The following is a 14,203-nucleotide window of genomic DNA, read 5'->3' as shown; positions in this document are numbered from 1 at the left end:
TTGTACTACAAACATATACGTTTTACAAATGGCGCCCCACAATGCGTACTGTGCAACCCACTCCCCTAACTTGACGTGGTTTTCTCATAGGGGCTTCCTCCTTGCTCATTGTTGTTTTCTTGCGGCGTCCTCTTGTTTTGTTTTGTATTTTTTTGTATTTTCTAGTCTTGACTAGAATGGAAGAACAATTATCCCACACAATTCTTTCAATTTCCGAGATAAAAATATAAACCCAGATGTACAGTAAATGAAATAAACACAAGTCAGCCCGGCCCCATGAGTCTCTTTCTCTGTTTGGCAGCTTCTAGTAGTGAGTGGGTGGATGACCGTAAATTACATGTCTTTATTTTTCTGTCCGATTGTGAGGTCCATACCAGACAACAAGGGGGTTACCAATCAGACAACATGGGGTTAACACGTAAAATTCCTTTAATCTGGCATTTGATAGTCTAGAAAGGTTGATAATCCGGCACAGAACCTCCAATATATTTAAGCATGCATTATTTTTTATCTGTTTTCCAGAAGATTTATTTAATTTACCATAACTGTCCGATAATCCAGAATATTTGATAATCCAGAATTTATCAAACCCTGTTGCGGCATTAAAGGGATTTTACTCTGTATCTTCTGCTTCAGGTTGCGATGATCATGTGATAACATCTCGTGGCAACAATTGTCCTCCACCCGGTGATATTGTTATGGACGAGATGTAATTACATCCCCATTACAACACCGAGGATCATGAACACAAAAATAGAGGAATATTTTTAAGATGAAAATAACGTTTTGTAAAAAAAAATTTCAATAAGAGATTCCTTTAAGGGGCAGGTTTGAAGGGGTTGTCAAAGATTACAAAAACATGGCTGCTTTCTTTCAGATACAGCGCCTCACCTGTCCATGGGTTGTGCCTGGTATTGCAGCTCAGCTCTATTGAAGTGAATGGGGTTTAGCTGCAAAACCAGACACAACTTGGGGACAGGTGTGGCGCTGTTTCTGAAAGAAAGCAGCCATGTTTTTGTAATCCTATACTATCCCTTTAAATATTCTCAGAGAACCCCTTTTACTTTACTACATTGATGATAAACTGCTCCAATGTTCCCTGGTATCAGCCATTTCAGGCTGGTAAGGGGCTGACGCCGGTCGTGTTTGGTTACCCCTGATCCCTACTTTATCCCACACCCAGAGCTGAGTCTGTCATTTGCTACAAGGGCAAGGAGGAGATTTATCAAAACTAGAGTAATAGAAAAATGGAGCAGTTGCCCATAGCAACCAATCAGGTTGCTGCTTTCATATTCCAAAGGGCCTCTGAATAATAATAGAGCTGGAATCTGATTGGTTGCTATGGGCAACTGCTCCACTTTTCCCTTACGCCAGTTTTGAGAAATCCCCCATTGTGATATTAATAGGACCACAAGTAAATCTGTGTAATTACTCGAGTTATCACAAACTACGCAGCCTCTAAAGAGTTAAAGGAGTTGTCCACCTTTGGACAATCCCATTTTTTTAGGAAAGTCCCGTGAAAATAAGCAGATCACAGGGTGTCCTGCTGTTGGGACTGACAATAAGTGTTCAATTCCCCTGCAGCGCCACCACAGGTGAAATAAAGCATTACATGGTGTCCATTCTATCAATGGACTATCTTTATAATGTGCAGACTTGCTGGGTCCTCCAGAGGGACACTCTTTATGGCTGTTCTCCGCACTAGCTAATATATGAAGGAGGGACCCTTAAAACATTATTTGAAATTGGGGTTTGTAAATAACACATTCAGCTCTGCTACATCTCTATCTCCAGATACATTTATGCACATATGCACAGGTCATTTCTGCAGCTCATATTATAACGCCACTGCACATTTATAAGGCCCCGACTTTAGGCTTCATGTGCCTTTACCTACTCAGATATATAAAACATTGCATAGTTGCTGCAGGTTGCTGGGTTTCCAAATGACTCGGGGGACAGGGCTGCTATAAATCTTTTCCTCCGGTCAAGTAGCAGCTGAAGCGTTTGTCACGAGAGGAACCGTTATCCATAGTAACAAGCCTGGGGGTAATAGGGTCTCTCGTTGCCAGAGCCTCTTTCCCGCACTGCGATCACTCCCATCATTCACGACTGATCTGAGCTCCATATGTAACATCAATCAGTTAATACATACTGTCAAATAAGTTTCGGGAAAGTAAAAAGTATTTGCACCCAGAGGAGTTTTAATATGGTCAACTGGCGCAGAGCAAAATAAACAAAATTGATATGAAATAGCGACATATGATGTAGCAGAGCTGAACCTGTCATCTAATTCTACGCGGCTCCATCATTAACATTATAAGTAACCTCAACAGGTAGACAAAAAGTTCATTATCAGGAAATAATTACAAGAATTTAGAAAGGGAAACTTTTAACCAATATATTGGCCTACTAAACCACGGATAATAATAATAACGAACAATTGCCCCAAATGACAAATACATTTTAACTATATAGAATATTTTTATACATATATAGTTATATTGTAAATACTAATACAGCTGACAGAGCATACTGGGACTTGTAGTCCTACACCACTTAAGTCCATGTTATAGACAGAAAATGTTGAATTAAAAAGACATTATAGGGGTAACCCGACCATAGACATTGTAAGTAGGATACATCATAGAAAGGGGCCTCCATCTCTGAGACCCCCGCTTATTGGAAGAACGGGAATATCGTGGCCTTCTTTGTGTCAGTCAATGAGAAAGGGAAAAGATGGAGGGAGCAGGCTATGGCTCGTTGCTTTCTCCGTTACAGTGCGTGGAAGGGACGGTTAAAGGGTCAGTTCACACAATGCTTTTTGGCACTGATTTTGACACGGAAACCGCGTCAGAATTAGCACCAAGAAATGCCCCAAATAGCCCCCCATTGATTTCAATGAGAGGCAGAGGCCTTTTTTTTCCTGAGTGGTTATTGGCCGCTTGCGGAAAAAAAAGCGACATGCTCTTTCTTTGAGCGGTTTCCGCCTCTGACCCCCCCCCCCCCCCCCATTGAAATCAATTGGAGACAGAAAAACCCACGGCACTCGTTTGGAGTGTTTTCTGCAGCGCTCTTTGTATTAGATGCAACGGCCGCGGGCAAAAAATTACGCAAAAAAAAAAAAAAAGAGTCAAACAACGCTGGCAATTCAAAATCTGCCTCAAAATTCCTTCAGATTTTTTTCTGCCTGTTAAATAACTCAGTGTGAACTAGGCCTTATAGAACATGGGGCTCTGGGCAACAAGCTATTTGACCCACCCGTGGCTTGTTATTTTTGGCCAGTTTTTCCCAGAATTTCCAAAAACCTACCGTAATATCAGAGCCATCAGAAGGGTGTCAGGAGGGTCCGTGGATTAGATGGGCCAGTTTGACCCTGGTGAAAGGGCACAAGAACCATGGAGAGTCATCGTGAAACGCCCAGAACGGTGTAATAATATCATAGAGGTAAAAGAGGGGGAAGTTATACGTTTCTCTCCGGTTTTGTGGAAGATGAAGAGGGTATTTATATTGAGTGCTTCCCTCTTTAAAGTGATGAATGTCACACAACAGAGTAGGAGATATGGTGGCGCATGGTCTGTGGAGAGGATCTAAAGCTCTTTGATATAAGATACGCTGGGAAAATGACCCCATATAAGTGAAACCTCCGAAACTATACATTTTGTTCTGTGAAATATTAAATATTCTATCTGTTCCTGGGAAAGTTGGGTGACAACCAATATGGCAGAAGACACAGAAGTCCTGGTTGTTTCATTGGTTTGTTATTCATGAGTCTCTGTGGGAGCTGTACTGGTGCCCAAATAGGTTGTCACCCGAATTTCACCCCCCAAAAAAAGAGACAATCAAGAGCAGGGGCCTAGCTATAAGGGTTCAGAGGTAGCAGTCAAACCCGGGCCCTGAGGAGGCTCAAAGACCCCTCTGCTACATATAAGTATAAACAGTACATGGGAAGAGGGGGGGGGGGCGGCTGTTGCTGATTTTGTTTTAAGGCCCAGGAGCTTCAACTTTCCACCTCACTAAAGGAGGCAGGATAGGGTCATTCAATGATATTTAGTGAAAAGTGCGCAATACAGAACCGTATCGCAACCCCTATAGTCCCGTTTGGGGTTCAATATCATGATGAAAGTTTGACCCTAGAAGTGATGAAAACAGCATTTGTAATGGAGAACGCGGCTGATATACGACACGCAATGCAGCAAACAGCAATAAATTTTTTTTGTGGACTCAACTATACCAAAAATTGACATTCAACATATTTTTAGAAGCCGATATGCATGGCCCATTGAAATGCATGAGGCCTTACGGGCAATTCATTTTTATTTCATTATTTTTTTTTAATTTATTTTACATTTATATTCATTTTTATTTCATTATTATTTTATTTTTTGTAATTTTATTTGAAGATTTATTTTATTATAAAGATTATTGTCATTATTGTTATATTATAAAATAAAACTTAGACATAATACATCATTTGGCCGTTTTCATCCTTTGTCCTGCAACGTTCTCTATTAATGAAATGACCAAATAATAAAATAAATAGAAAAATAAGACAAAAAATAATCCTAATTTTTGCCCAACCATTGACAGGAAACACATGTCAAAACACAGCAAAACCCTGTCCCTGAGGCCACAGCAGGAGTGCGGGGCTCTGCGGTTATTCCTGGCCAGGTCGTGGATGAACCCTGTGTGAAGGGCTTAAGGCTTGTCAAGCTGCAGCCCACGTGGCCTCCTCGGTAATCCCTGCATGGAGAGGCTGCCCCATAACATTGCCAGAGGCTGACTTCATTCAATTAGGTGTCTCATTATCCGTCAGACAGCAAACCTCACTGCTGTACATGACACCGCTCTCCGCCGGATACCAGCGGACATTATCCTGAGGAAATCAGACATTTTACGGAAAGAAAACACACACTCCCATGTCCATAGGTAAGATATTAATAACTTATAGTTTGCTACAATGTATCAGTGTAGGTAACAGCTCTGGAGTTCAGGATGTTTAGCTTATAGAAGATTGCCCTGACTGGATACATTGTAGCAAACCCTCAGCTGTGAGAAGTATTAGGGTACCTGCACATAGATTGCCAGAAATCTGCTTAAAATCCGCAGCAAAATCTACATTTTGCAGTGGAATTTATTGCAGATTTTACCTCTCTTTTTGAAAGGCATAAAATCAGCTCGGAAATTTTGCTTTAGAAATTGACCCCTGGTCAATATCAGCGTGGAAAAATTCTGCAGCATATAGATGAGAATTGATGATATTGGATTTTCCATCTGCAAATCTGGACAGAAAGCCCTCAGCTTTTCAGGCCCGTGTGCAGGTACCTTTCGGTTTGTATAGGTTTTAGCCTCTGGTTATAAATCAGAATATTTCCATTCACTCACAGTAAACAGAGATCTTGAAGATGGTGAACTATTTAAATAGAACTTGTCATCTTTCCTGACAAGTCTGTTTTAGAAAAACACTTGTATTCCCCATTAACTAACAATGAAGGAGCAGCTTTTCTTAGAACGCTGCATTACATTGTTCCTCTGTTATTCCTCCTGGAAATGTATAAATAAATTGACAACTTGGCATTACCATTCCCCTCATCTAGAGGCATGTCCTTACACAGTCTGACACTGTCCTTTTAGTGCTATTAGAAGTACGGACCATTACACTTCCAATGATCTGGGAACTTCTGATCACACGTCACCTGCATTGTGTGAAGGTTTGCAATTTTATTGCACTTGGCTTTGTATATTTAAAACGTTTCTTAGTAATTTTCAGGCATCGGTCAGTGAGGGGGGTCTGCTGAATATATCAGAAAATGCACTTTACGCATGAAGTACAGCAATTTTCAGACAAAAAAAAAACTTTCGGCCAAGTGTAAAAGAAGAAAAAAGTATCTTAAAGCGGACTCGACAATTATAAGTCATTTCTTGCATGAACTAACTGCCCGCCACAGCCCCTTCTATGAGTAATGTCACAATTGCTGCTATTACTGCTGCACAAAGCCAGTGAGTAATCTTGTGTCACCGGCGATGGCGTCTGCAGCTGTGCCCCCCGATCCCGTAAGACTGGAGCGTGCAGCGAGACATCTTCTCCTACAATCCATAAGATTTTGTGATACTTTGAATTCCAGAGCTCTGCATACAATAAAGTGATTTATCAAAGAGGGTCATTTATTACGCTGAGACCAAAATACCAGCAGAGGAGAAACGCTGCGCCGACTCATACATAAAAGAGCGTATATAACGCATGGTGCAGAGCGTAACCAATAGCAAACTATCCCTTGCCCCCTGCTATTTGCCCCTAAAATAAGAAACAAAACAATCACTAGCCCTTGACTTGTCTTCTTCTAGTTATATCGGTTTCGGAAAAATTGTGTGGCAAGCAAAATGGCTGCCATTACAGTTCTGGAGGGGGGGTCACTATGCAGCTTTCCAAGGGTCCTGTACAGCACATCTGCATATGCCCCATTGATGGGACAGTTGTAGACCCCATCCCCGATCCACCCAAAACCTCCAGGAAGCGCCCCTTTCAATATATTTGCATACGTCCCATCCCCTTTGAGGTCTGTTTCGCGGGACAATGTCGGGAAAACCAGGACGGTTGGGAGGAATCATCATATAAAAGGCCCAGTGATTTGTCACTCAGGAATGTGGAAAATCTGGGTGACAATCGCCTTCTTACCAAAATTTGAATCCCAAATCACGTGACACTTATAACCCTCGTCCCGATATTGCCCCAAAGGGCTAAAAACACCCATTGTAAAACAAATTTACTTTACTTTTTGGAGTCCAGTATGTGGGCCACCCCTCCAACCATGATTCCGTCACATATAGGGGCACGAATAACCCAGCAAGCAGTGCTATTTTTGCTATCAAAATGACGGAAACCCCCGACAGAGCCCCAATGGACCCCATTATAAGTAAAATGGGTCCATCAGGTGTCATTGGGAGCCCGAATACGACCAATTTGGTACCGCGTCGTAACCTCTGTTATGAACAGAGTCTAATTGACGGTCATCAGTAGTGACAAAAAAATATGGTGGCCCTTACAGCTCCCGCAGGTAATTGTCCAGTGGCGAATCTGCGCAATTTATAAAGTTCAGTGGGGGGTGGGGGATGTATCGCTGCATAACTTGGTGGTTTTGCTATTTCGCATTCTGGGTCACGGTCCTATAAACTATTGATGGACATTACTAGTTGTCACGCAGCTCTCTTAGAAGCGGATATAACAATATGTCAGCAGAGGACGACCCAAGGACTAATATTCACTTGAGATGTTTTATTTCCAGGGGAGCAGTTTATATAATGAATAATAATAATAGGATTTATGAGGTAAATGTATTCATTCTGCTGCATAACTGGTGCTGAACCTGTTGTTACCATAGCAACCAATCAGACTCCATCTTACATTTGCCTGAACCGTAAGGTAAGAGTTGAATGCTGATTGGTTGAAGTAGCTCAGAGGCCATTTTGAATACTAGGTCTGAGGTAACACAGGGCATATAGGGAGCAGGTAAGAAGCGCGTCCATCGTGATTACCGAGGCAACGAGCTTTAAAATTAACAGTTTCGTTACCTGATGATAGAGGAAGCTGTGTTGTAAGTATTAGAGGAACGTTAGTAGAAAGTCCCGTGTATACGAATACTATGTATGTGGAAAACGTTGGTTATATACAAAGTCACAGGGGTGCCCACGTCTAGGGGTGAGGTGCAGTTGATGATGACTATGGACAGTGGTAAGGGAGCATGAAAATGTATTGAATGCGGATGACTTGTGTATTATGTCTATACCGTGGCATAACTTTCTGCGTTATTACTATGCCGTGATGTCACTATGTGCATTATGACTATAGTATGACATCGTTGTGTGCATTTTACTTCTGCAGTGATATCACTGTGTGCATTATCTTTGTATTGTGACATCGCCGTGTGCATTACCTGTGTACTATGAGTGTATATTCACACGCTTAGCAAAAAAAGTCTGATAAATACAGAGCTGTTTTCAAGGGAAAAGCTGGTTTTTTTACGGCCGTTTTTGGAGCGGTTTTTCTATAGAGTCAATGAAAAAGAGCTCCAAAAACGGCTCAAGAAGTGACATGCACTTCTTTTTACAGGACATCTTTTTACGTGCCGTTTTTTCAAAACGGCCGCGTAAAAAAACGCCCCGTCGGAACAGAACGCCCTATTTCCTATTGGAATCAATGGGCAGATGTTTGTAGGCGTTCTGCTTCCGATTTTTCAGCCGTTTTTCTGGACTTTTACGGCCCGAAAAACAGCTGATAATAAGTAGTGTGAACATACCCTAACAATGCTGAAAACATTATCCCACTACTGTGACATCACTGTGTGCATTATCTTTGTCCTGTGACATCACTGTGTGCATTATCTTTGTCCTGTGACATCACTGTGTGCATTATCTTTGTACTGTGACATCATGGTGTGCATTATCTTTGTACTGTGACATCACTGTGTGCGTTATCTTTGTACTGTGACATCACTGTGTGCATTATCTTTGTACTGTGTCATCACGGTATGCGTTACCTTTGCACTATGACATCGCTGGCTACATTATCCCACTACTTTGACATCACTGTGTGCATTATCTTTGTGCTGTGTCATCACTGTGTGCATTTTCTTCATACTGTGACATCACGGTGTGCATTATCTTTGTACTGTGACATCACTGTGTGCATTATCTTTGTAGTGTGACATCACTGTGTGCATTATCTTTGTACTGTGACATCACGGTATGCGTTACCTTTGCACTATGACATCGCTGGCTACATTATCCCACTACTGGGACATCACTGTGTGTATGATTCATAAACTGTAGCTCTTATGAGTGGATTATCTCTGTACTGTGACATCATTTTGTGTATAATTTCTATGCTATGACATCATTATGTGCATTCTCCTAGTACCGTGACATCACTTTGTGTATTATGTCACAGATTAGCAAGCAAAATAATCACCAGCTTTTCATGTTCTGATCTCACTTGCTGCTAAAAGTGGCCACAGTGGTGTGGGGCCCCATTACACATTTTGCCGTTTGGGCCCATGATTCCTTACTATGCCCCTGTAATTAGTGCTATACAGTGCCCCAGTGGTGCCCCTTACTTGTCCTACCTCATCTTGGTCCTCCCTGCATCCAGGTGTGCATTCACAGGTCTCTTCCGCCTTATGACCTGCACAACCTGCACCACTTTGGTGAACTGAAAACCCTCCCTGATCGTGCCCCTGGTTGTCAATGCTCCTCCCCCATGAATTCCCCATTTGTAGCAGGGAGAGTCATCTATGGAGGGGCATTGAGATACTCCTGAACACGTGATAGGCCTGTCATAGTAATAATCTTTTTTTTTTTCTGAAAGGGGTTCTACGTCCATAAAGAGTAGGGTTGAAGGAAGCTGTGAGGGATCATGGGTAAGAAAAAGCAGGAGAAGTGTAACAGGTATTATGCACAACCACAATGACTATTCGGGGATGAGTCAAAGTGCATGTAACAGCTGCGGGTGATCGGGTCACTTGGCTCCGTCGTCAGCATGTTACACGTATGACACACCCATGTGGTTGCGCGGTGGGTAGGGGGATTTGCACATAGAGTAATAGATGAACATAGCCACTTTTCTCCTGGATTATGATACAATGGATATGCTTCCTGAAATATCATCTACATATATAAGGTCCTATTAAATGTAAGGAGATATTAGTCCTGGGCGATAGTCCCGCCTCTATTCACAGTTCTGCTGGTTGTCATTGGAAACAGTCGACGAGCTAAGCTAAGCTCCTGTAATACAGGGGGAGGGGCGGGTTTTTCCTATTTAAATTTGTTATACATGTAAATCCTACAAAATTATCCAAAGAAATTTTCATATCTTTTGTATATAAAGCAGAATTACTGCATAATGAACAGTTCTGGAACTTTCTAATATACTTTGGCCGACATGTATTAAAACTGACGTATGTTCTGCAAAATTTGACACCATATTCACCGATTTTTCTCAATAAATGTTGCCTAGATCCCCTAGGAGGCCACTCCCACTTTTCTTGTCACTTTCTAAATTTGACAAGCGATGAGAAAAGTCGCAAAATTTACTGCTAGTTTGTCACCTCTTAAACTTTTTTTTTTTTGGGTCGCAGTATACCCCAAAACCTGGAGTAAACTTCAGAATAAATGTGGACATTTTCATTTTGTTTCTTCATTATTTTCAAAATCAATGCTTGCTGTCAGTAAACAGAATCATTCTTGCTTGCACACGAAGGCTGAAAACCCATTCCGACCTGGATTTATTACAATTGTATGCAATCTAGAAAATCATCAACAACAGCAGAAAAAATCCCTCCACTGTCCAGATTGTTTGTCACAATGTTATCAGTGCAGTTACAATGTATCAGCCTGGAGTCCAGACAGTTTAGCTCATACAAGATTGTTTAGACGGACTATAGCAAACCCCCCAGATGTGAAAAGTATTGGGCCAGGACAGGTTTTCAGCCTCTGAATGTAAATAAGAATGTTCCCATTCATTCACTGAGCAAGCAGAGATCTTGAAAATAGTGCGGAACTGAAACACAAAGTATATTAGAAAGTTGCAGAACTTTAGACTCTCTACCTCTTCAGACTAAGAACACAAGCTCAGATCTAACCGCATTCTTTCCTAACAATCATCTCCAAGTTTCTGTCCAAGTCCTTCATGATGTGAAATGATGTCTAGGCTGCGCCGAGCGGAAAGTGGGGGTTGTTGTCCCCCTTTGATCACGATATGCTCTATGAATTTGGAAGTTTCTGTTGCATTTTTCATAGAACATTTTCCCGATGGAACAACAAAGGAAAAACCAAAGAGGGCCCAGCGGCGGTCTCTTGCCTGCTGCCAGGCTCCTCCATTACTTTCCAGGAGTATTTGCTCCCTGTTCTTCCTGGCATGCAAATAGCAGAGGTTAGAAAGTGGCTGAGCAGGAACGAGGCAGTTCTCGAGCATAGTTTTTTTTTCTGGCTCAGATTTGGAGGTGTAACCCTGAGCTTTATTACGCTCAGTGCAGATTATTGAAGCCACTTGGAGGGAGGAAGCGAAACACAGTCAGACATAGGATCCCAGAACCGTAGACCAGGAGCATTGAGCCTCATTCATCTGCTGTCATTTGGGGAATTAGCATTGGTTCGCTCACAAACATCTGGATCCCTGTGTATTTCCCAGGCGTAGGAAGGATATACTGTATACTAAGGTAAGACTCATTAGATTTTTTTTTAATGATTTCTAGATAGTGGATAGTGATACAGATGTAGCAGAGCTGAATTTGTCATTTAAGCCTTCAGGGTTGCATTACTTGTTCATCGTAATTACTCTCCAAGATAATGCCTGTTTACCTAAAAACCTATGTCAAACTACAACAAACTGTGCACAATGACAAACTCAGCTCTGCTTTGTGTGACAAATTAAGTCCTTGTTGATCTGTACATTAGTATTATGTGCTCTGTTGACATTAGGTCCTCAAGGGCTGATGTTGGGGATCATGGCTACTCATTCACACAGGTGGCTGTATGGACAGGAGACATCCATAGCACTCTATATCTCATGCAGCATCGTAGGTTTTATCAGGAACTGCATTTGTTGAGTCCCACATCATAGCACGTTGACACTTGAGGTTCTAGAACAAAAGAACACTGACAACTGGAGTAATTAAAAACTGGAAGACTGACTCAGGGCAGTAGAAGAGCAGCACTCTGACACTTGAGATTCTAGAAAAGCACAACACTGGCACTTAGGATTCTTTGAAAGCAGCACACTGACACTTGGGGTTCTAGAAAAGCAACACACTGACACTTGGGGTTCTATAACAGCAGCTCTCGGGCACATGGGATTATAGAACAGCAGCCCACTGGCACTTGGGGTTCTAGAAAAGCAACATGCTGACACTTGGGGTTCTGGAAAAGCAGCACATTGTCACTTGGGGTTCTAGAAAAGCAGCACACTGTACTTGGGGTTCTAAAAAAAAGCAGCTCACTGGCAGTTGGGATTCCAGAAAAGCAACACAATGAAACTTGGGGTTTTAGAAAAGCAGTACACTGACACTTGAGATTCTAATAAAGCAGCACACTGGCACTCGGGTTCTAGAAAAGCAGCACACTGACACTTGGTGTTCTAGAAAAGCAGCACATGGCAATTGGAATTCTAGTAAAGCAGTACACTGACATTTGGGATTTTAGAAAAGCAGCACACTGGCACTTGGGGTTCTAGAAAATCAGCACACTGGCACTTGGGGTTCTAGAAAAGCAGTACACTAACACCTGGGATTCTAGAAAATCCGGACACTGACACAAGGGATTCTGGAAAAGCAGCACACTGGCACTTGGGATTCTAATAAAGCAGCACACTGGCACTTGGGGTTCTTGTAAAGCAGCACACTGACACTTGGGGTTCTAGTAAAGCAGCACACTGACACTTGGGCTTCTAGAAAAGTAGCACACTGGTACTTGGGATTCTAGTAAAGCAGCACACTAGCACTTCGGATTCTAGTAAATAAGCACACTAACACTTGGGTTTATAGAAAAGCAGCACACTAGCACTTAGGGTTGTAGAAAAACAGGACACTGACACTTGGGAGTCTAGAAAAACAGCACGCAGACACTTGGGATTCTAGAAAAGCTACACGCTGACACTTGAGTTCTAGAAAAGCAGCGCACTAGCACTTGGTATTCTAGTAAAGCAGGAGACTGACACCTGGTATTCTAGAAAAGCAGCACATTGACACTTGAGGTTCTAGAAAAGAAGCACACTGACACTTGGGTTTTAGAAAAGCAGCACACTGACAGTTGGGATTCTAGAAAAGCAGCACACGGACACTTGTGGTTTCTAGAAAAGCAGCACACGGACACTTGGGAGTCTAGAAAATCCGGACACTGACACAAGGGATTCTAGAAAAGCAGCACACTGGCACTTGGGATTCTAATAAAGCAGCACACTGGCACTTGGCGTTCTAGTAAAGCAGCACACTGACACTTATGGTTCTAGAAAAGCAGTACATGGCACTTGGAATTCTAGTAAAGCAGCACACTAGCACCTGGGATTCCAGTAAAGCAGTATACTGACACTTGATATTCTAGAAAAGCAGCACATTGACATTTGGTATTCTAGAAAAGCAGCACACTGTCACTTGGGGTTCTAGAAAAGCAGCACACTAACACCTGGGGTTCTAGAAAAGCAGCTCACTGGCAATTGGAATTCTAGAAAAGCAACACAATGACACTTGGGGTTTTAGAAAAGCAGCACACTGACACTTGAGATTCTAATAAAGCAGCACACTGGCACACGGGTTCTAGAAAAGCAGCACACTGACACTTGCTGTTCTAGAAAAGCAGCACATGGCAATTGGGATTCTAGTAAAGCAGTATACTGACACTTGGGGTTCTAGAAAATCAGCACACTGGCACTTGCGGTTCTAGAAAAGCAGCACACTAACACTTGGGATTCTAGAAAATCCGGACACTGACACAAGGGATTCTAGAAAAGCAGCACACTGGCACTTGGGATTCTATTAAAGCAGCACACAGGCACTTGGGGTTCTAGTAAAGCAGTTGTTCTTGAGAATCAGGCCTTAGGGTTCTAGAAAAGCAGTACATGGCACTTGGAATTCTAGTAAAGCAGCACACTAGCACCTGGGATTCCAGTAAAGCAGTATACTGACACTTCATATTCTAGAAAAGCAGCACATTGACATTTGGTATTCTAGAAAAGCAGCACACTGTCACTTGGGGTTCTAGAAAAGCAGCACACTGGCACTTGGGATTCTAGTAAAGCAACACACTAGCACCTGGAATTCTAGTAAAGCAGTACACTGACACTTGGGGTTCTAGAAAAGCACCACACGGAAACCTGGGGTTCTAGAAAAGCAGCTCACTGGCAATTGGAATTCTAGAAAAGCAGCACAGTGACACTTGGGGTTTTAGAAAAGCAGCACACTGACACATGAGATTCTAATAAAGCAACATAATGGCACTCGGATTCTAGAAAAGCAGCACACTGACACTTGGTGTTCTAGAAAAGCAGCACATGGCAATTGGGATTCTAGTAAAGCAGTACACTGACACTTGGGGTTCTAGAAAAGCAGCACACTGGCACTTGGGGTTCTAGAAAAACAGCACACTAACACTTGGGGTTCTAGAAAATCCGGACACTGACACAAGGGATTCTTGAAAAGCAGCACACTGGCACTTGGGA

The 14,203-nt window shown here is 42.3% G+C and overlaps 2 protein-coding genes across 6 annotated transcripts in view; one reads left to right on the top strand and one right to left on the bottom strand.

Moving 5' to 3' along the window:
* Positions 1-660, bottom strand: part of LOC142657482 (uncharacterized) — a 30,063-nt gene extending 29,403 nt beyond the window's left edge. The window contains exon 1 of the mRNA XM_075832518.1: positions 541-660. Coding sequence (XP_075688633.1) covers positions 541-660 — 120 coding nt within the window. The remainder of the gene's footprint in view (positions 1-540) is intronic.
* The window catches only part of PRRT3 (proline rich transmembrane protein 3), a 296,142-nt gene that overhangs the window by 232,142 nt on the left and 49,797 nt on the right, over positions 1-14,203 (top strand). The window contains exon 1 of one of the 5 annotated variants that reach the window (XM_075831692.1): positions 7,482-7,507. The exons of 1 other annotated variant lie outside the window; for it this stretch is intronic. The gene's annotated coding sequence lies outside the window, so the exon portion shown is untranslated. Of the gene's footprint in view, positions 1-7,481; positions 7,593-11,029; positions 11,211-14,203 lie in introns of those variants that run through there. 3 more of the 5 variants (XM_075831691.1, XM_075831689.1, XM_075831688.1) reach the window with 3 other exon arrangements.

This window comes from Rhinoderma darwinii, chromosome 7, assembly GCF_050947455.1.
Source record: "Rhinoderma darwinii isolate aRhiDar2 chromosome 7, aRhiDar2.hap1, whole genome shotgun sequence".
In the NCBI taxonomy this organism is placed as follows: Eukaryota; Metazoa; Chordata; class Amphibia; order Anura; family Rhinodermatidae; genus Rhinoderma; species Rhinoderma darwinii.
The sequence above is the reverse complement of the archived record's forward strand: the minus strand, read 5'-3'. Positions and strand labels throughout refer to the sequence as shown.